Source organism: Pygocentrus nattereri, chromosome 7 (genome assembly GCF_015220715.1).
Source record: "Pygocentrus nattereri isolate fPygNat1 chromosome 7, fPygNat1.pri, whole genome shotgun sequence".
Classification (NCBI taxonomy): Eukaryota; Metazoa; Chordata; class Actinopteri; order Characiformes; family Serrasalmidae; genus Pygocentrus; species Pygocentrus nattereri.
In genome coordinates this window covers 6,736,719-6,759,757 of record NC_051217.1, presented here as the reverse complement: position 1 = coordinate 6,759,757, position 23,039 = coordinate 6,736,719, and the positions used below count along the sequence as shown (strand labels likewise).

General features: G+C 39.3%; 1 protein-coding gene across 2 annotated transcripts; it reads right to left on the bottom strand.

Annotated features, from left to right (window-relative positions):
- Positions 1–385: 385 nt before the first annotated feature.
- wfdc1 (WAP four-disulfide core domain 1) lies at positions 386–21,547 on the bottom strand. 2 transcript variants are annotated; one of them, XM_017693110.2, is made up of 7 exons: positions 21,004–21,547; positions 7,962–8,157; positions 7,659–7,742; positions 6,422–6,562; positions 6,120–6,170; positions 5,933–5,995; positions 386–2,477 (listed from the first exon to the last, which is right to left on the bottom strand). In XM_017693110.2, the coding sequence occupies exons 1-6, from the start codon at positions 21,106–21,108 to the stop codon at positions 5,940–5,942; spliced, it is 633 nt and encodes a 210-aa protein (XP_017548599.1). In that variant the 5' UTR covers positions 21,109–21,547; the 3' UTR covers positions 386–2,477; positions 5,933–5,939. The 2 variants fall into 2 exon arrangements, with proteins under 2 accessions (XP_017548599.1, XP_017548686.1); XM_017693197.2 differs by lacking the exon at positions 6,120–6,170.
- Between the last annotated feature and the right edge of the window lie 1,492 nt (positions 21,548–23,039).

Below are 23,039 nucleotides of genomic sequence, written 5' to 3'. Positions count from 1 at the left end.
GGGCTGGAGGTTACGGAACTGGCCCTGTGACTGGAAGGTTGCCAGTTCGATCCCCAGGGCTGACAGCACATGACTGAGGTGCCCTTGAGCAAGACACCTAACCCCCAATTGTTCCCCGGGCGCCGTGGATAGGGCTGCCACCGCTCCGGGCAAGTGTGCTCACCGCCCCCTAGTGTGTGTGTGTGTCTATTCACTAGTGTGTATGTGGTGTTTCACTTCATGGGTTAAATGCAGAGGTGGAATTTCCCCGTTGGTGGGATTAATAAAAGTATTACTTAACTTTGTAATTTGTGCCAAGATCTTTTATAGCACCAGTACTAGTTTGTCAGTCATGTTCTAGGTGATGGATTTGGCATTTAAAAAAAAGTAATGACAATAACAGAGGAAAGGTTTGTCAGACATTTTATTTGGGATTAATAATGGTACAATTGCAGTATTTATCCGTTTCCCTTTCAGACTCCCATAGCTTAAATCTGAGTGTGGCGAGCCTGAAATGTGAGGGCTGAACCATGAGCTTACTGAACAACATGTAATATTGGCAAGTATATTAGAGCACCATGTGAAATTGACAAGGCACCATTCATGTACATTGTAGTGGTTGGTTTGAGTGTTACTGCATTGCTTCTGGTTGGGTGTCCTTCACACAACACTCCCCCCAAAAAACTTAATTTATGGCACATGCAATGCATGATGTGTCTGATAACGCTAATGAAAGTGCTTCTGTTTGCACTCTTTTATGGTTTAATGCAAACTTTTTTTTGTAGTATAACATTGAAAACGTTATCAGCATAACTGGAGTGAATCATGAATTTTCATGAATTTAGAAATTCTTTAATATCAGTCTCCCTATATTTAGCGCTTGAGCTGGCATGAACTCCACAAGTTTGTGCAAAAGCCTCTGATTAGTAGGTCCAATCCACCTGAGAGTCACCTGATGTGCTTCTATGGAAAGTATACGACTCAAATCTGACCTTTTTGTGCGATGGTCAGTGTCACAAGTGCTTAAGTTTGAGTAATGACCTAGAAGTTGTCCTAACTTGTTTGAAAATTTTAAAAGCTGTTGTTACTTCCAGGTTTACATAAAAACATCCTAGGTTTTTAGTGTTGTCAGACGTTTTTGTTCTCCGCTGTACATTTGCAATAATTGATCACTTGTGCGGCTCAAAGGTGTATTCCAGTGTTTTTCAACCTACTGTCCATGTGTCCATCTGTATTGTGTGGTTGATTAGCAGAGACAATCATTTTCCTGCACCAAGTTTAAAAAATAAACAACAAAACAAACCCAATTCACTCCAAATTCTTACAATGAACGCCAATGGGTAGTTGCTTCAAGATGTTTCTATTGTCTTTTTTTTCTGGCTGTTTTAAACAAGATAAAACTGTCCTTTAATTTACAAACTCATAACAAGCCAGTGCATTGTCTTTTATTGTTTTTGAGTCGCCTGGTTTTCTGTTCAGTGCAGTTCAATTCTGTACAAGGAAATCCATCCAAATTACCATCTGTGGTAATCGATGTCTTATTACATGCATTTGGAGATTAGATTGAAAAGTGCTCCTTTAAGGGGATTAGGTTTTAGATCTGATCTGAACATTTAAGAAATTGAAATTAGAGCTGGTAGTTTAATGACAGGTATGACTGATTAGCCACATTCTCTCAAGACTTAGAAAGAAAAAAATGGTAATGAAAGGGATTTAAGGCAACTCCAGACACTGCACTGCCTCCTCCAGCCTGATAGCATTAAGAGTTGTAAGAGGTGTTAAAGGATGAAGAATAAATACCTCCTGTGCGAGCAGAAGTTGAGAGGCATCCAGTGAAGGTAGAATATACTGTACACTATGATCTGCTGACTGTAGTTTCCCACAAATCCCTTCTCCAGTCTACCTCTCATCCTGTTGGCCTGCTGGGATTGCAAAGAACAGAGCAGCACATGGTCTTGATTTCCTGCTGGCCGGTCTTCACTCAGCCCGAAGGTGTGAGCTGAGGGTGTGTATGTGTGTAATCATTTTGAATATGGAGCCCAGTATTCTGTATAACTGGAATACTACTGTGTGCAGACATTTGTTCCCTGTCTTTTCTGGAGCAAGGGACCTAGAAAGGTATCTTTGGTATGCTCCTTATTCTTCAGGTCCAGCTTATATCAAATATCTCAGAACTTTAACATACATGCCTTTGGCTTTCAGAGCATATGGTTTCTGTTCTCAGTTATGTGTATATATGAAAGAGTGTGTGTGAGGACATAGCATTAACTAGCATCTCAAAGTAGCCTACTTTGTCTCTGGTCTCTTCTGTGTTTTGGTTTGTGGAAGAGGTAGGAAATGTTGACCTTGCTTTTCATTGTAGCACCTAAAATGTACAGCACCAAATTTAACCAGTTTGAACAGAAGAGGAAGGCTGGATTTGCTGGATTGTTGATGGTAAAGCTGGCCATCAAAGTCCAAGTTCTGTTGGAAGGAGTCTGTAGAGCTGTGGAGGTCACCTAAGGGAAAACGAGATGAAAGTAGGGATGGGTAGTATGATGGTATTTAACCATATAGTGATAGAGATGTACACCACAATAAGCTTATTCTGAGCATATCATGGATGGTGGTCTTTTTTCTCAGTCTGCACATGTGTGAAATTAGAGCGCTGCCCCAGGAACAAAAAAGAAACGTAGCACAGAACCTGTGAGATGCCAACATAATGCTTTTGGATTAATGCTGCAGCCAACTACATGCTTGACACTATAAAGAACTTAAATAGTCTTCATCTTCTAGATGATGTATATTCCTGTTTTCTGCAGAAGTGATGTAATATTCTTTAAAACTTTGCAGCATTAAAAAAAAACAGCTTTATGTTTACATCACATCTTATTCTGTGAATTTGTTGGCTGGTTGCAAAGCAGAAATCCAATTACTGCCTGACTAATGTAGACCTGGAGTTTTCCCATGATCTGCTTACCTGAACACATGTAAATGAGACGAATCAATTACTGACAACCTGATTTTCTGCAGTTATCAGATTATTAAGTGCATGTAAACACACTCCCTGTTTTTTGATAGTTTTAACAAAGTTTTGGCCTAAAACTTTTATTTAAATACAGTAATGGCAGTGAGATACACTACAGTGCCAAAAGTATTCGCTCATCTGCCTTCACATGCATATGAACTTGAGTGAGATCCCATACATAGGGTTTAATATGATGTCAGCCCACCCTTTGCAGCTATAACAGCTTCAACTCTTCTGGGAAGACTTTCCACAAGGGTTAGAAGTGTTTTTGGGAATTTTTGATCATTCTTCCAGAAGTACATTTGTGAGGTCAGACACTTATGTTGGATGAGAAGGCCTGGCTCGCAATCTCCGCTCTAATTCATCCCAAAGGTGTTCTGTCGGGTTAAGGTCAGGACTCTGCGCAGGCCAGTCAAGTTCTTCTACACCAAACTCGCTCATCCATGTCTTTATGGACCTTGATTTGTGCACTGGTGTGCAGTCATGTTGGAACAGGAAGGGGCCGTCCCCAAACTGTTCCCACAAAGTTGGGAGCATGAAATTGTCTGAAATCTCTTGGTCTGCTGGAGCATTAAGAGTTCCTTTCACTGGAACTAAGGGGCTGAGCCCAACAACACTACACCGTAATCCCCCCTCCACCAAATTAGAACACTTGGCACAATGCAGTGAGACAAGTACCGTTCTCCTGGCAACCGCCAATCCAGAGTTGTCCATCAGATTGCCAGATGGAGAAGCGTGATTCGTCACTCCAGAGAGTCTTCACTGCTCTAGAGTCCAGTGGTGGCGCTTTACACCACTTTATTCGACACTTTGCACTGAGCTTGGATGCAGCTGCTTGGCCTTGGAAACTCATTCCATGAAGCTCTCTAAGCTGTTCTTGAGCTAATCTAAAGGCCACCTCTGCGCACAATGCACCTCAGCATCCGCTGATCCCGTGCTGTCATCACTTTGTGGCTGAGTTGCTGTCATTCCCAATTGCTTCCACTTTATTATAATTCCACTGACAGTTGACTGTAGAATATTTAGTAGCGAGGAAATTTCATGACTGGATGGCATCCTATCACGGTACCATGCTGGAATTCACTGAGCTCCTGAGAGCGACCAATTCTTTCACAAATGTTTGTAGAAGCAGTCTCCATGCCTAGGGGCTTGGTTTTATATGCCTGTGGCCATGGAACATTGGATTGGAACACCTGAATTCAATGATTTGGATGGGTGAGTGAATACTTTTGACAATATAGTCTATATAAAAGCCATTGTAAGGCAAAAGAGTACTGAAAGAAACCTGTTAGTTTTTAATTTGACATTATTTTAACATTATCAGCATTACATTTAAGAGCTAAGAAGAGATGTGTAAGTTTACTGGTCATTTCTAATAATGTACAAAATGGCTACATTTATATGGCAAACATCAGAATCCCTGGTTCTTATCACCACCACAATAAAAAAAATCTCAATAGGTTTCTTACAATTTCACATCAAACCACTGTCAATTACTTTGTTTACATCTTAATGATTGAATTATGCAGAAATACATAGAAACACAGACCAAGTGCATGTTTCATTCTTATTTACTGTAACACAGTATGTAGAATGTTGAATAATCATTGTACTAATAGATTTTAGCTAAATCTTGTGATGCGTATCGTAGGCACATGCTCTTGTCCAAAGCGACTTACAATGTTATTATTTTACACAGGTAGGCAAAGGTAGTGTTAGGAGTGTTGCCCAAGGACACTCATTGGTATAGTGTAGGGTGCTTACCCAGGTATCTCAGTCTACAGCATTGAAGGCAGAGGTGTTACCCACTACACTATACCAACCACTACCAACCCCTAGAGGAAAGAATGAACAAAGCCCTGTTCAAGAACATCACAGTGATTTGGGTGTTAGTGTCTTGCTGGATGTACCGTTCAGACAACACTTTTTTTTACAAAACAAATTTGTGACATTTATGGCTGTATATCTGTAAAGCTATAGAGATTAGAATTGTCAAATTGATAGACTTTGTTCCAGGGGTTACAGTACAAAGTGTACTGATGAGAGCTAAGTTGTTTGGTTAAAATGTAAAATATAAAGTTTTGTCAATTTTGTCAGTTTAGTCAACGAGAAGAAGCAAAACAACAAAGTAAGAGATCAAACCATATTTCTGACTTTTAACTGACTTGGACTTTAGACTAAAATCCTTTTGCTTTGAGTGTGTTAATATCTTAATTATGTTTATTTTATTAAAACAAACGACTGAATGAACCATTTTCTCACTACCAAAGCAATCATAACACTACTGAAACCAAATGTTTCATCTTAACTCATTTTTGAGTATAACTTTAGTGTAACACTAGCAAGTGCATGTCTAGTAAGCACACCTTTGAACAGTTTTACACACATAAAATCATAACATTTTTATTAAAACACAACAAAGTTTAAATAACTGCTCAAAATTGGTGTTTTGGTGGCGACAGTTCTTTGGGACATATGTAGTTTACTGCTCACCATGTGGCCATGAAGGACAGGGATGCAGTCTCCCTTCCTGTTCTGAATTACAGGGGTGTGGTTATAAGAAGACTCTTTAGTGGTTCAGATGCGACATTAAAAAGCGAGACTGTATTTATTTGAATAAGGTTTTTTATTTAAAAATTAAATTCATATTAAAGCTAAATTTAACTTAAATTCAAAATGTATTTGTTAAACAATACAGAAAAAAAAAAATCCTTGTGGATATATAAGGTCTCGATTGTTTTTATTTATTTATTTATTGCAGCAGTTTGAGCTAATTCAGTATAATGGTTTGTATAAATATTATCTCAAAATGCAGTTTCATATGGGTTTGAATTTCAGAGACCATGCTGCATCATTGCTCACAATGTCTGTGGGGATTAAAGGCTCCACAGGGATAAAATTTCAGACCTACACATTTTCAGTCTGTTGTGTCTGTGAAATTCTCACCTGCTTTTCATCCTAAGTGCTTGTGATGTTTTTCGTAGCTCACTGCATTGTTGGAGTTACTGCCTGTTAGAAATAAAAAGCACATTTTAAAAAGAGATTCAAGGATTTTCCGGGGATACGCTCGGACATTTCCTCCCTGTGACTAAAATTACAGAGGCTGTAAATATAAATTGGTGGTCATACTGACCTAAGTAATCCTTGTAATCTTTGAAGTACTTGTGCCTCAGGCTACGACCATCTAGAGGGAGAACAGTTCCAACAAGTGCATTTAGTATCAGATGGATGACACCAGTGCAAGGACGCAAGGGAAATATGGTCTGAAGAGGTGATACAAGTTGTACACTGTATCAGATTATGTGTTTGAGGCTTATTTATCAATTTAGTCATCTCAAAGTATAGATACAGCCGCTCTACTTATTAACTACTGGCCTAGTTCTGAGGAACATGAACATGAAGGAGCATGAACGTATCCATGGATCGCAGCCTGACCTGAGTTCCCACGCTGTTTGATACACTGGCCGCGGTTGGGGATTCCAGCTGAGGGGTTTCCAGGGTTGATGATGTGGCATTCATACCCAGTAGGACAGTGCAAAGGCTCATCCCCATCCTCTGTAGTGCTGCATGCCTCAGCTACAAAATTTAGGAATCAAAGTACAAAGATGTTTATTTATGCATTTGTTTTGTATTTATATATGTTAGTCTGTATATTGCCTGCAATAGCCATGAAAGGCATAATCCATGAAATATACTGACACTGTTTTGATGATGTCATAGCTAAGCCAGATGTAGACAGATTTGTGCTACAGTATCATCCTTAAAAAGGGGTTCTTCAAGAGTTTTTAGTGAAGTAGTCAGTAGTTTTATATATAGAACCATGAACACTCAACAAATTAGTTCTTTGTATGGTTAAATAGTTCTTTTGAAGGATGGAAAACCTGTTCCATATGGTTCTTTAAAGAATCTTTGTAAAAACAGTTCTGCTGTTGTTATTTCCTGCTAGGTTCTAAGACACAGAACATTTTTTGGTCCTGTGTAGAGCCATTTTTACTGAGAGTGTATGTGAGTGGATGCTAAAAGCTGAAACTTCTTTAACTGTCTATGTTCATGTCATTGTCTTGGGTTGTTTCATTTGCCTCGGTTGAAGGAACTTTGAAATTGGTTGAAGCCAGACTTTCTTTCTTTGAGGATTGTTGCAGCACATGGTGTCTAATAACACAGCCTGGTATATGCACATACATTATTCACATGGACAGGCAAGACAAAGAGGGGGACAGCAACCAAACTGAAAGTAGTTCTTGATAGGAATGAATTGAACTGGAAATTGAACTATTCAGAAATGACCTAAAACTTGTTCCCTTGGTGACAGAAAACTTGGCCAAAACTTGATGAAAGGATAAGGATAAGCCACTACATCAGGGATCTTGACTTCTGGTCCAGGTGGGCTGATATCCAACATAGTTTGGGGATTTGCCTGCTCAAACACATTTCAGTTTGTCATACTTAATTGGTGAGACTGCGCTGGGAAATCACCAAAACTGTGGACACTGGGCCTCTAGGACTGAAACTGAACTGCTGTGACCTACACCATTAAAATAAAACAACTAGATGGCAGTATGTGAATTCTGAATTCTAGCCATAGAGTGTTTAAGGACAGATAGATAAAGTCTCCAACTGTAAGACTGGCAGATCACCAGAAGTATAAAATGTACTGGGCATTATTACTCACCCTGTAGAACCTCCTCTGGTCCATCTAAGAGCCAACCATTTCCACCCAGCCACCGTGGCTTTGGCTGCACCAACCAATCCAGCACTGATTAATAACACACCAATACACAGAGAAATTTGTACATTATTCAAACCATATTATTTATTATTTTCGTCTTGTGTATGTACTCCCTTATCTTAACGGAAATGATATAAAAGTTTTGTCAGAGGTTTAAGTTTCTATATAATGTAAATCCTGTGCGTGTTCTGAGTTTGCTGTATGTGTGCACGTGTGTGAAGTATGTGACAGAGTATGTGCTCCTACCAGGTGGAGGCTGAACTGACTCCAGGCAGGCATAGATGCAGCCATTGTAGCAACAGCGTTTGTGTCTCTCACACTCGGAGTCTGAGCGGCAGCCTGGTACCTCACATGCCCGCTCGGGCAGCATCTGTGGCGGGGGTGGACACCGGTCATTCTTCTGATACTGAGTGGACTGGGACTGGCTGGGATACTCGTAGTCCTGGCAGCAGATAGAGGATACAAAGAGAAAGGAGTGTTTACTTAATCTGCAACAGTTGTTAAAGAACTATATTAATGCCTACTTAACTTAAGGCCTGAGTTAATGTCACTAAAACTACATCTCCAATACATCGCCAATTCACTCTCAAACACAAATTTGAGCCATTTTTGTGAATGCAACGCTGACCTTAAAGGATAAATTCCACCAAATTTTCAAGATTTCTGTATGATAGAATGGAATTATGGCAACAGTCATTAAGAGTGGGTGAAGTGAACTTACCGACTCTGATTTCTTTACAGCGATGGTGAGAGAAACCAGGTGTCACAATGTCTATAACACATGTATGGCCATTTTATTCACTATCCAAAACCGGTAAACCTACCCTTGTTTTATAAGTTATTATAGGTAATGTTGATAGTGGTTAAATAGTTTCTTTATGACTGTTTTGCCTTCCCTGCATGTAACTCTCTGCAATGAATGGGTTTTAAAAAATATAGGTTAGAATGAATCTTCAAATAATTATGAAATAATGTCTCAGACATCAGGCAATGTATTCATAATATTTCATAACTTTCTGTGAGGTAGCTTTATAAGGCATTAAATTCTCCAAATATGTGTTTTGCTTGTTTTATCTCCACCATTGTGAAGAGTTATGACTTGTCAAGTTTCTCAAGAACAGAGCATTTCACACCAGACCACTCTGAATGACATTATTTACATCTTAACAAATTAATAATGCACACAATTTGAAACTAACTCCGCCCTTATAGAACCCCTGCCATGCACATTTTCAACCCTTCTCACCCCAAAATCTTATCCAGTTATATATATATATAAGTTATTTAGCAGCAGGGTTTTGTTCTGCAGGCTTACATATTTATATCCCGCAATAAGAAGTGGTTATGTTGAATGTGTCTTGTGTAAATGTCATATTAATGTTAATTATCACTGTTGCATGTGTTTTTATGTGGATTATCAATGTTACTAGCACTACGGAGAAGTCCTTATAACGTCTGCTTGTAATTGCAAAGGGTCTTGATTAAATAAAACAAAACTTTGCAAAAATTTCCATGTAGAAGACTCCACATATATAGCCAATATCTATATAGTGCGACAATTCAAGAATAACGTTTCTCAGTGTAAAACAGCAAAGAACTTCTCATCATGTATGGTACACAACATCATTACAAGATTCAGAGAATTTAGAGAAATCTCTGTATGCTAGGGACAAGGCCAAACACCAATATTGGTTGGCCATGATTTTTGGGCCCTCAGTTGGCACTGCAATAAAAACAAACACAATTCTGTTGTGGAAATCACTATGTGAGTTCAGAAGCACTTCAGACAACAGTTGTTAGTGAACACAGCTCATTGCTGCATCCACAAATGTTAAAATGTTAAAAGTTTAAAAGTTAAACTCTATCATGCAAAGAAGAAACCATATATAAACATGATTCAGAAATCCCACTGTCTTCTTTTGGCCCAAGCAATCCAGTCAAAATATTTTTTTTAATCATCCAGGCTAAAGAGGAGAGGGATAATTTGTCTTGTTATCAGTGCAGTTTTAAAGCCAGCATATGTGATGGTACAAGAGTGCACATGACATAGGTGACTGGTTCACTATTAATGTCATGTGATATGGAGCATATGTTGCCATTCAGGGAATTTATCAGGGAATGCCTTGCTTAATTCAACAAGCCAATGTCAAACCACATTCGGTACATATAACAAAAGCATGGCTATGTTTGTAAAAGAGTCATCAAAACATGCCTGTGTGGCCTCTAGATTAGTTTTTCCCAACTGCGTTAGAGCGTGGTAAACCTCAAACTATGCAGTGCAGGACTGGGGTTTGGGAAACACTGCTGTAAATTATGGCATCTGAAGTTTGTAGAACTTTGGCTGGAGCTTTGCAGATCACGGTTCATGAGCTCAGAGTATTATCCACCTTTATATCACAGTCACTTTTGACCTTGCAGTGTGCTTGACTGAGTGGCATTCAATATGAGGGCTAATATCTCCTAATGCATATTTTAAAGGTCTTTAAGTATCACTCCATCTTATTCACCTGTATCCTAGCAACAGCTGCCTTTCAATGGAACTCTTTTTCTTCAAGGAATGTAAAGAAACTTTATTTCCCAGAATACTATCCATCATTGACTCAGCTTATCAATCATTTTTATGTTCACATAATCTGTTCTGAACCCGAATGTACAATGCATAGATACTTGTGTAAAATAGAATTCTGTATAGTTGAGTCATGTGAGAGGCCCCTTCCCCGGGTTCAGCTTGGGTGGAGGCAACACTGTAGCTTTTCACTGTGTAAAGCACATATTCTACCAGATCTGTAAAGGAAACATGAATGTCCCGCTCTCAGATCATTTAGCAAGGACTTTTGGCTTTTTTTGCTCTATAGAGATGAAGTGGGGACCCCTGACTGAGGTCAAAGTTCAGCACAAAAGATTAAGTGCTATCACTATATGCCTGAGAAAACAGTACTAACATAAAGGATGCAGTGTGTTCAGGAATTCATACAAATGCAAGAGGCTTTTCTTCCTAAGAAAGCCATGGGGCTTTTCACCAGCGTTCCTTTTTTCTTTGTGCATAAGCTGAGGGATGTGGGCTGATTCTACAAAGGCCCTGCTCCAGGCTTGCAGAAAGGTTTCCAGTTGCACAAGAGGTACTGTTTAGGGAAAATTCTTTTCTCAAAGTCACTACACATCTTTGTCTCGCTCTCTCTCTCTGTCTCCCACCTTTCCTCTCTTACTGTCTGCAGTCCAGCACTGCTTAATAACCCTGCCAGTTCTGTGCTGAGTCTAGCCAAGTGTAAACTAACCTACATTCTGTTGCTGAAACTCCAAGTCAGAGCTTCTCAAAAAGCAAATACATGTCTCTCCCTGTCTCTCTGAGAGCAAGTGAGGCTGAGGTACTTTGTGTTGCTCTCTTGCAAAGCTTTATAACAGGGTGAGGCAAGGCTGCCTGTCTGTGATTTCTTAGATAATGGCTTTTGAGTCTGCACTTAGTGTTAAGAAAGGCCTGTTTATTCGGCAAGTGGTTTTGCCTCTAAAGCAACTGTTAAAATGAAAGCAAATGTTTGGCACGGGTCATTATGACAGTATTTAAGTGTTTATAACTTCAGCCCACACTTTGGATAGCTAGAGTATTTGGATAGCTAGAGTATGTGCCAGTGCAGTGGGTTGAATTTCTTTCCATGGCTGATATACAGCATCAGTAAAAGTAAATGCACTTAAACTTGAGTGGTACTCTTATTTTAGTACTGCCATGAAATACTTGTATGTTTTCTGTGCCTTCAGAACTACGTATCTACTGTCATTTTACAATAACTGACTTGGGTGTGGTTCAGTTCATTTCACACTCTGCTATATTATTATATTATGCACAGCCTGTTTCCTCTTCTGCAAGACATTAGAGATGCACTATTTGTCCAGAAAAAGTGTCCATCTTACTAAAAAAGTGTCCATCTTACTGAAAAAAAACAACATAGTCTAGTAGGGCTGGTCACCAGCAAAACCAACACTTATTGCGTTTGGATGCTCATATGGTGGTCAAAAGCAACGGAAATTGGTTTGCTGACCACCACAGAAAACAGCATATCACTGCTGCTGACCTTGTATCTCCATGTTTATAGTTTTTTTTGTTTTTGACATAGTTTGAAAATGCTTGTTGGCATTTTGGAATGGACCAAAAAAATGGCTCAAAATTCTGGTTCCATTGACTTACATTAAAAATAAAGTAGATTATTTTTATTCTCCTGTAGTTATCATATACTTTTATATTATATATATACTTACATATTATTTGGAGATACAAGGTTTTCAACAGTGATATGTTAAGTACAACAGTGATATGTTATGATTTGATGCTGCTCAACCAGCATGACCATGCTAGCATGATGCTAGCACCTGAGTTAGTGCTTACTGACTTCATGAGCATTGACTATATCATACTGTTATAAAGTTCAGTAGCTGAAGTTTAAAAGCGCTTAAAATATAACAATTGTGTTAAGTTGTTTAACACTGTTCTCTGTTTAAGAAGTGAATTGATTCTTCTATATTAGAAACATTTGAGCATTTGCACACTGCTCAAATACTCCATATTAATCCATTCACTTTGGACCCTCTAGTGTCTGACAAACCCAGAAGATATTACTGAGTTCTCATGAGAAATTCCCTGGTTAAACTGGGCCAGAGCACAGAAGTACTCATGGCACACCTGCAGTGAGAACAGTGGTGGCAGTAAATTTGTCAGGATATTAGACTAAGAAGTGGTTGTTGAGGAACATATAATGCCTTATGCAAACTATCTTGATTATTTTTTGTTTCTTTCTTTCCTGAAGCTGAAAAAGTTTTGGACAAAATTATGAAGACCACACTCACAGCATTGAAAAACTACAGCCTCAAACGTGAGCTAAATCCTTTTCCTGGGTTACTGTATTTGCTAAAAATCATTGTCATATGATGTCTAGCAATAAATAACATTACAGAATTTCCTGTCCACAGCAATCACAAATTATGTTAAGATCAGAAAGAACTGACATTTAGATACCTATATCAGTCATATTCAACAAGACTGTGCAGTGCTCACATTTCTTTCTTTGCATTCTGTATATTATTTCATTAAAGTTTGTATAAAGTCTTCATATAAAAGCTCTGACTAGCTCCAGTGTTAGTTTTAGCATTTGCGCATCAGAAGGGGAAGCTTCCTCCTTATCAAATATGAAAACCTGCCACTTTAACACTGAGTGATTGAGTTTTGTTGCTTTGATTGATGTATATATGGTTTCCAGAATCCATTTTTTGTTCATTTATACTGGCCTACATTTAAGTTTTTTCAGTTCATGACCATATATATTTGCAATTTGCACTTATAAAGCCAGTTTATGTTTCAATGAAAAGCTTCTCTGTGTGCTTCTTATGTCTCCTTTGTACTCCTGAACTTTCTTTAAGCGTGATTTCACACTGGAGTTTTTTTCCAGATCCAAGACTGCTTGCTTTGTGAGCTCGATACGTTTGGTCAAGTGTGAAGCTGTTTTTTACCCCAGGAGCAGTCCAGAACACTGATTTACAGTCCTCCTGAAGTCGGTGGTCTGGGGTTCGCTTCACCAAGCTCTGATGAGGTTCACTGTGCATGTGGAAGCTATCCGCTCCCTGTGCTGCATGTGGGGTTGCATGATTGGTTCATTTTGTAACATGACTGCTTTGACTTATCATACCACCTCCCTTTTCAAGGTTCATGATTGCTGTGGACAGCAAATTGGATGGAAATGCCTCATAGATGTATGGCACAAAGAAAGCTTTGGAATTGTTTCCAAGAACAATAATAAAAAGGAGCAACAGATGAAACTAGTTCCTGTCATTATTCAAACCTGTGTGCAGAGAAGTGCCACATGAAATTGCACAATTGACCAACAGTTGGGATGAAATTCTTGTGTGTGAAAGCAAACAAGTGACAATAATCCCCTCTCCCAAACAAGCGTAGAATTGGTCCTGGATGCGGGCTCAATAATTCAGGCCAGGTGTGAAAGCACTGTTAGTACAAGTGTTACAGTTGTCGCCAGTTAGCCTGAACTTAAGGTTTGGTGAAAATAGCAACAGTAAGTAAAGGAGGCAGGGCTTTCTCAGAAATGGGCAGCCATAATCTTGGGTAGCACTTACATAAGCAGTGTCCTCACCAGTCACTAGACTGATTTGGGTTTTCCCACCTACACAGCTTTAACGAAACTATTTTCCGCTATGATCTCTCTGACTTCAAGTCAAAGAAACTCACCAAACGAAAGCTAACAACAAATAAAAACTTCCCTGACAAGCATTGTTAAGCTTGCAAGAACATCTGTTTGTCTGTTTGTTCAGTCAACTGGCCACTCTAGCATTCCCTGGATTCAGTAAAGTGAATAACCTTTCACATAAAAACTAGACAAGGTTTTCAGTTGACATGTATAGCTTGATTCATTCATTTCTTCCTGCTTTGCTTGCACTGTGTTTAGTCCTGAATCTGTTATGTAGCAGGCTGGAAGTGATGGATTGAGAGCTGTCAATCATACAAGCTCATCAGAATATTACGATCACGCCCAGGCAGTTCTCAGATAGGTCTGCGATAAGCTGTGTTTTATTATGTTTCTATGTTGGTTTTTATTCAAACATTGCTGGATGTTAAATTTTACTGTCATATATATTTTTAAATAATTTGCAGTGTGTTCCCTGAGACTTAGGTATTGACAATATCCTTCCGATACTGCATATTATGCATATTGAGCATAAAGTGACATAATGCGATGTAACTTATTATAATAACTATATTTTAAATTTTTATATTGCCCTCACATACTCTGAAGCCTTTTCCAGTGTACATTACAGTTAGGCCATTCATTGCTTTTCTAACTGCACGAGTGACTTCTCAAGAGACTCAGTATCAGGATGAAGTAGTATCATCCTCTTCCTGTCGGGAGTGACCATTGATGTGTGTGTGTGTGTGTCTGTGTGTATGTGTGTCTATGTGTGTGTGTGTGTATGTGTGTATGTGTGTCTATGTGTGTGTGTATGTGTGAGCCTGCTGGGCTCTTTTTTGTTTATTCTTTCCTGTTTGTCTCTTCTGCTCTAATGTGGTGATGCCAGCGGCTCCATGACGCTAGTGTTTACTGGCTGCATTGTCTTTCAAGGCAGCCAGAGAGGTCACAAGAGACCGCATTTGCCATCTTGCGTAAACTCTGATTAATCTGCTGCCGTCATTTGGGTGCCTTAGTTCTTTTGGGCCAATATGGGCCCACAGTTTCTCTATAAAGAGCATAGATTCAGTCTGAAATAATGAAGACCATGAAAACACTAGGCACTATCGCTGACATAATTTATCTACTGTATACATCTAGCTTAAATACTGTGCCAGGTTCTACTTTGGTGTAGTATTTCTTTTGTTGATATTGGTTAAACAGTTCCCAAATTCCTCCCGTCGTAGTGCACTTTAGAGATTAGAGGCACTTCATTAATGAGGGCTGTGAAGGTGTGTTTATTGGCTTGTCTAGGCATGTTCAGATTGCCAGCATAAACACAGCATTCAACCACTGGTCATAACACACAGTGTCTGGACGTGTCAATGGGTTTCCAAAGGCAACAGGAAAAAAATAATATGTGAGCTGACTTTCATCACTCCAGTGAAGTCTGCAAGCTTTCATTTTGTGTGCTGCATCTAAAGGGACAGCTGCAGTGGGTTAGGATTTGTCATCTCAGTTTATAGTGTACTCAGAACTGATTCTTTGCTTGCTTTCTGAGGGCCTTTGTCTAGTATGGCCAAAGACCACAGCAATGCTTCAGTGAAACTCAAAAATGTGCAACTCTATAACTGAGAGCAGACTATATTATATTCCAGGATCACCCATGCTGTGCTCTGAGAAACTCATCTTTTCTGCAAGCCTTTCCCATAATTTATGCTGCTCCAATCCTGCTCTGCTTCATATCCTCAGTCTTAAACTCTCATTATATGCTTTATATTATCGTATGTGCCCTCTACTTTCACATTTGGCCTTTTTCCAGGTTTACTTTATATTCGGTTGATGTGTCTTCAGCTCATGCATGGAGTGATCCATGTCTATACATCTGGACAACTCCTGCACAGAACAAATTCATTTTCTGGCCCAGGCCTGAGCTGGGAGGAGGGGCTTACAGGTGATAGACAGTTCAAAGACTAGTGCAAGGAAGCCTGCTTGCTCATGCAGAGACAGTTGGATTGACTGGCACTTTGAATGAAATGGCAATGCTACGCTTGCTCTAGTTTTACCATCCAAACCACCACTGTGTTCTAATAAGACGGTCATGAGCTAATCTAGTAAAAATTACAGCAGTGTCCTTTAACACAGCCTCCTCAGATGACTGAGATTATGGACCAAGTCTCTGAACAGTCAGCACATGACTACTGCATAGTCAACTCATTCACAGCACTGAAAAAGACTGCTGGCTATTTCACCGGTCTCAGTGCCTTTTTCCAATGTACAAAAAACCGGCATGCCTATGCGGTGCCAGATGTGGTGGCCTGTCTTTTTGTGTTTGTCGACTCGGGGAGCATGATGTGGGAAATTTTCTGCTGAAGCTCTGACAGACCAACATTTAAAATATGTGCAGAAGGCTGCAAATAGGCAGCCTCAAAACACCTGTCAGTTCCTTTATTTCCTGTACAAACTGTCAAAAGTCAGTCTGGATTGGAGAGATGAATGGCAGTGTATGGATCCAGTTAAGGTCAAATATCCCCATACATGCCCTGACAAGCAGTACAAGCACGCCGTGCATCTTGTTATAATGCTCTGCGACTCAGAGATTTACCACTGCATGTTCCAAGCCATGAAATTACATTGATTTTCCTGTAATTCTTTTGTTTACCAATATACAATCAATGTTGAGGAAGTTACTTAAAAAAATGAATGGATTGCATCTCTGGTATAGGAGATTATTTATTACTTCTTTAAAAAGTAATCTCAAAATTCATTACTTATACGCTAAAACTCATAGATATTTGTAACAACTGGAAATACAATGCACCAGAACCAGTTCTTTTCAGCAATTTATTTGAAAAGAAATAGCTCATCAATCTATCCTACATCACTCCAAAGATCACCATCATTTTTAAGAGTGTATTTGCAATTATACAATAGATCCTTGTGCAGTATTGTAGTTTATCCTTACCATCCTTTGTCTAGACCTTCACTTTCTCTCTTTCTTCATACATACTGCCTATGTCAGCATGTTTTTTCTCAGATGCAGACTGATTTATAACACAAGCTGTAAGAACAGTCTTACTGCATGACTGCTAGCTCTGCTTCTGCTACCAGACCCCATAATATTCTCTCTACTTGAGCAAGATTGATGTAAAAACTTTCAGAGTTGAAGCCATGGATCTTTTGCACTGAATCTACATGCTGATACCATTCTCTCGCTATGGACTGAGGTCAGGAACCCCGGATTAACCTTTAGCCTAGCCATATTGCTATCGTTGCTTCCCAGGGGGCTGTTTGCGTAGTGTTCAAGCTTCACTGATGATGGCATGCAGAAAGTGCATGTCTACAGAAAGTGTCAGGACAGAAGTAAAGTGTGTGTAGCATGAATCTGTCTGTGCTTTCTGTGGCACCGAGAAACTTTAGTAGGGTTACTGCTGCACTGCTGCTTTCTTCGAGTGTGGTCCACTGAAGCTCAAATCTCAACCCAAAGGCTCCAGCATTTCTTGCCCAACACAATACACCCTAACAGGATCAATTGTCCATGGCTGCTTACAGTTATGAGCGAGGTGAGTGCCAGTTGGACCGCATTACCTCTTGGACTGGGTTAAGCCCACACAGAGAATACTGCTGATTTGGCAGTTGCCTCCACTGGCTCACACATGCACCCCTCTCTTTGGTAACAGTTCTGTTAGAAAGTATTTCAACTATGGGAAAGCTCTCTTTCTTTACTTCTTACTTTATCGTTATTCATACCAGACAGAAAGGAGCAGTATTAGCAACTGTTGGACGAGTTTCACAGGACAGTGATGAAAATCTCATTCAATCTAATGAATTTAGGTTGAATTTTATAATTGTTACATCATATTGAGTTTCCAGTTTAATTTATATATATGGTATCCACATACTGTCACAATTGGCCCCTCCCAGTCCTGTCCATGTGCTTGTGTTGTGGATACTTCCCAGTCTTGTCCGTGTGCTTTGTTTTGGTTTTCAGTCCTGCCCTCTTGTTTCGTGGCTCCACCCCTGATTATCTCCACCTGTGTTTCCACCTGTCCCTCGTTTACCCTCATGTATTTAAGTCCTGTGTTTTCCCCTGTCTGGTTGCTGGTCTTTGTTTGATATGATTCATGTTTGATGTTTGATTGTTTGTAGGTTTGATATATGGTCTGAATTGTTTTTTTTTTTTTTTGGTGTTCGTTCCTCCGGCCTTCATGCTCTATTTATCCTGTGTTTCTTTCTCATTATGTCTGTCCCTCCTGCTCTCCGTAATGGATACCTGAACCTGGACTGTCTTGACCATGACCCTGGATTTGCCCAAAATAAAACTTGCATATCTCAGCGTATGCATCCGCCTCCTCGCTCCACGTTACACATACATGGACAACTCATTTAAGCAAGTTAAGCTCAGACTTTCCAGCTGAATCATGAGACCTATTACCATAATGTTACATAACCATTATCATGATTTTTTATGCTCCTTGAGTGCTGACACTCTCAATCCAAAATGCCTGATGGCAACAGGAATACAATAATTGTCTCCAAACGTTTCATGCAAAAAGGTCTACTTAGTTAACTTTTTGTGTCAAAGGGACTCTGATGAACTTAATTGGACAAATATATTTTGTGGTGTCCACCACATGCTCCACATTTCAGAAGGAACTTTAGAAGTGTGGTATACAAATCTGCACTGTGTGCCACCTCCTACTGATAATGACATTTGTTGTTTTTTTTTTTGTTATTGTTAATGTTGTTCATTAGTTTAAGTTGTATGTATGTGTTACATGTGTTTTATCATGTCAGGCTGTATGTTTAGTATGTGTATGTACGTTAGAGTAGATTGTGGTCTACCATAGAATGAAGAGATATGGCTAGTAGGCTAGTGACCTTCTTCTTGTCTAGATTCCCACATCTTCTACACTGAAGACACAGTGGTGTCAGAAGGGGGATACTGCTGCCAAGTATCAAGAACATTGTATCAAATAACTTAAAGGCAGATGACAAAGAAGAGCAGAAGATGGTGATAGAGAAGACAGCGAAAGAGAACATGATAAAAGAGAAGTTAGCAAAAGAGAAGATGGTAGAAGAAATGGTGCAGGGGTGGCACGGCTGGGGCTGGCAAGAGAAAGACAGTGCATATCCACCTACCGCACTACATTGGTAAAGGAGCTTTGAAGTCCTACTCTATGCAGCTACAAATGGCTGCCTACCATTATATGTCAGCCATCACCACGATTCAGCTGTGCCTGGCCCTGGAAGGAAAAGTGCTCCAGGTGCTCATGGACCTGCCCTAGTACTGCTCTTAATTTTTTTGTTGCAGCTAATTGATATTAGGCTATTAGGCTAGACTAGTGACCTGTCCAGGGTGTATCCTGCCTTCCACCCAGTGACTGCTGGGATAGGCCCCCCCACCCACCCCAACTCAGAAGGATAAGTGGCTTAGAAGATGTGTGTGTGTGTAATCGAAACTAACCAACATTTTACCAGCATTGCAACAGCTATTACTTCAGACTGTATATATAAGATAGGTTAGATAGGTCAACTATTATTAGCTCTAGCTAAATGATGATAACACTGTATCATATTGTATTATTTAGTCCATTAATACCTCAGCAGTTCACAGAAGTGATTCTGAAGTGAGACCAACAGAAGATCAAAGGAATATGAGAAGAGGGTAGCTAATGTTTTCCATCAAGCAAAGCAAACTGAAAATCAGTAGCATGGACGGAATAGATGAAAAGAGATTTATGAAGAGCAGGCTTAGTGAACTTAAGAGGTTATGGAGTGCAGTGAGCAGAAAAAAGGGGTGAAAGCATAATTAATACAGGGGGTGAGGATGAATAAATATGTTAACAAGTGTTAAGGATTCGTATATAGCATTAAAACTCCAGCAACATCCTTCGCTGTCCTTATTTGGCTTTAAACAACCAAACTTGTGCTTCTGTGAGCTAACACATATACATTCCAAACTGCTTGTGCAGTCGTCTGGAAGCAGAGACATTCAGCCAAACCCCTTGAAGACGCCTTTCATTTTATTATTCAAGTCATCTTATTCATGGAACAGAAATGACCTTAGGTTACACAAGGGTAGTTTTGGACAGACAGTCACGGCACGCAGAGCGAATAACTTTTTGTTTCTCCAACAGACTTACAAAACCTGTTGCATGGAAGGGCATTCACATGGAATCTGACAAGCTCTGGCCAGTTGAATGACTAAAAGGTAAGTGGAATGTATCAGGTTGAGATGAAGACATGAGATCTGTAATTACAAGTGCACTTGATAGAAATAGTCCTTCAGTCTTCGCTGACCATCAAAAGTTTTGGGAAACCTTGATTTTTTTTTTCACTTAAAAAAGAAAATAGCTAAGAAAAATAATAATAATAATAAAAAAAATTAAGAATAGCTGTCAGCAAACTGTTACTACGAAATGGAAATAGATAAAAAAAAATAAAAAATTTGTAAATACATCAAAGAAGCTGTTGATATTCTCAGAACAATGGAATGACCACCCCAAAGTCCAGACCTCAACATCACTCAATGTGTTTGGGATTATTTTGACTGTGAACCAGAAAGTGTCAGAAAGAAACCAACTTCTGAGACTGAACTTTGAAGTTGTGTTAAAATATATATAAATGTAGATTTCCTTGTTAAAATGAAGTCTTCTGAAAAGAATGGAAGCTGTAATAAAGGCAAAGAGTGGACACACTGAATACTGAAAAAGCTGATATAATTAGTCGTTTAAGCTACTATACAAATTTATGTTAGATATGTTTTCTACTTTTTATATGACACTGAAAAATGAATAACCTAATAGTCGCTTCGCACTAAAATTAAACGAATGAAGAGTGGTCTTGGACTTTTGCACAACACTGTATCTTAAGCACACAGCACATTTCTCACCTTCTCCACTGGAATGATTATAGTGACAGCACATTAATACTGAGATCTCAAATGATATGTTAACATTTTAAAAAATGAATTAACCTTGACAAGTTATTTCAACTTGAGGGCATGAGACTCATACTTCCTTTGACCCAACATAAAATTACAGACCAACAAATTTGAAGTTGGATTGTTTTACAATGTGACAGTCATAAAGTATCATTCAAAAAGCTCTAGCAGTGCTGCTCACCTTCTGGCTCAGTCCTCTCCTCCTGAGCCTGCGGGCGTTCCCTGAGCCATCGTCCAGCAGCAGCAGCAGGCAGGCCAGCAGCAGCCGGACCTGAGCGCCTGCCATTGCCCTTTCTCCTTTACTCCTCTTGCCTCTTCTCTCTTTCTGCCTTTTCTTCTCCTCTGGTTCTCCTCTTCTCAGTGAATCCCACTCTTTGAAGATTTATCCCACTGTGTGGAGCCTGCTTGCCAGTTTGTGTTTTGGTGTGTTTATGCTGTGGCTTCCTCTCAAAGTCTGTCTGTGTGTGTGTGTGTAGGCAGTTCCCTGCAGTTCCCTCTCTGCCTTTAAGCCGGTGCCTTAGACGTGTCCCTGTGCGCTCACACAACCCAGTTCCTACTGGGCATTGTGTCCGTTTGGGGGGAAAAAAACTGGAGAAAAGAAGCAGCGTGGTAGAAGTAAGAGAGAAAGAAAGTGAGATGAGTAAAGAAAAGAGAGAGAAGAATGAGGCAGCTGTCCGCCCATTGGTTATTCTGAGGAGGGGGTTAAATGTGGCTGTTGGAACGAAATGCACATGGCTCGCTCTGAGGGAGAAAGGGAGGGGAGAGAGCAAGAGGGGTAAAGGAAAAGAGGAAGAGTTATGGAGGGAGGGGACAGAGCAGAAGATGAGCTGAAAAAGAACAGGTTATTTTTGGACCCTTTCTTTGACCCTCTGTGTCTTCACATATGGCAAAATCCAGAATTTGAGATTTAGAGCTTTCATAACTGTGTTTGTTTTATATATCATAAGGAAAAAAATGTCCTGACCTTGCAGGAGAACCAGAGAACAGTGGCTACCTTCAATATCAGAACCTTCTAACCAGGGTTAGAAAAAAATTACCCACAGGCCGTTACATACTATGCAAAATCAGATAACCGTTTATTTCTTTCATATCCAGTCAAAGTGACCATTAAGTCAACTCAACAAAAAATAACATAGAAGCCTTAACAAGTACATATAATATGAAAATGTTCAGTGTTTATGTTTTTATCATAGCCTCCATCCTTGTCGAGACACTAGCCTTGTTTTTCAAAGAACTCAGGGATATTTTTTCACACCTCCAAAGTCTTAGAAGTTGGTTGCACCTTATGCTTCTCACAATCCAAGCAATCATTCCATGATGTTGAGGTCTGGACAGTCGTAAATGTCTTTTTTTTGAGAACACCAGCAGCTTCTTTGTATTTTTCTTTTTTCTCAGTAACGGCTTCTTGGCAGCTACACATTGTTTCATTCTCATAGTGCTGAGTTGTCTTCTCACAGTGGAAGGATGGACAGAAACACCTGTGGATTTATTCCAGATCTGAGTTAACAATAGAGCTTGATTTTCTCTTCTCTCTCAAAGATGAAAGCTTTAAGTGCTGTTTATCTGATGGTTACAGTGTTGGTGGTCTATCAGGTCTTACATGGATTTTTGGAGTACTATCTTCTCTATATCTTTTCATAATTTTATGAACTCCAGGTTTGGAATCTCCTATTTTTTCTCAGAGATATCTCCTAAAATATGAGTAGCTTATACCTAATGGTTCTCTTGACTGGAATTAAAAAATAAATAAGTAAATAAAATAATAAATGAAAAATGATCTCTGACTTTTGCAGATATTAATACACAAGTGCACCTGTTATTTACAGTCTGTTTTTGATAATCATACACAGTCAAGCAGTAGCAGCCCAAACAAAATCTACAGCATTTCTGTTTATGGTTCTTTTGAGTGACCATGATGTGTGTTAGGAGTTGTGTGAATGTTTGTTTTGGAAGTGGCGAATGCCAGAAGAAAAACCCAGGACTGCCTTTACACATCTGTGTGAGCATGTACTGCTGCATACACTACAATTCAAATGTTTTTAATCATTTGTCATTTTAATAATTGTTATTTGATGCAATAATTAAACAATATAAATATTACTAACTAGAAATCTGGAGCCATTTTATTCAACATTTCTTCTGTTACGAAAAACAAGAGGTTGTGAGAAGACAAATAGCATACCTTACTTACCTGATTATACTACCATAACACCACTT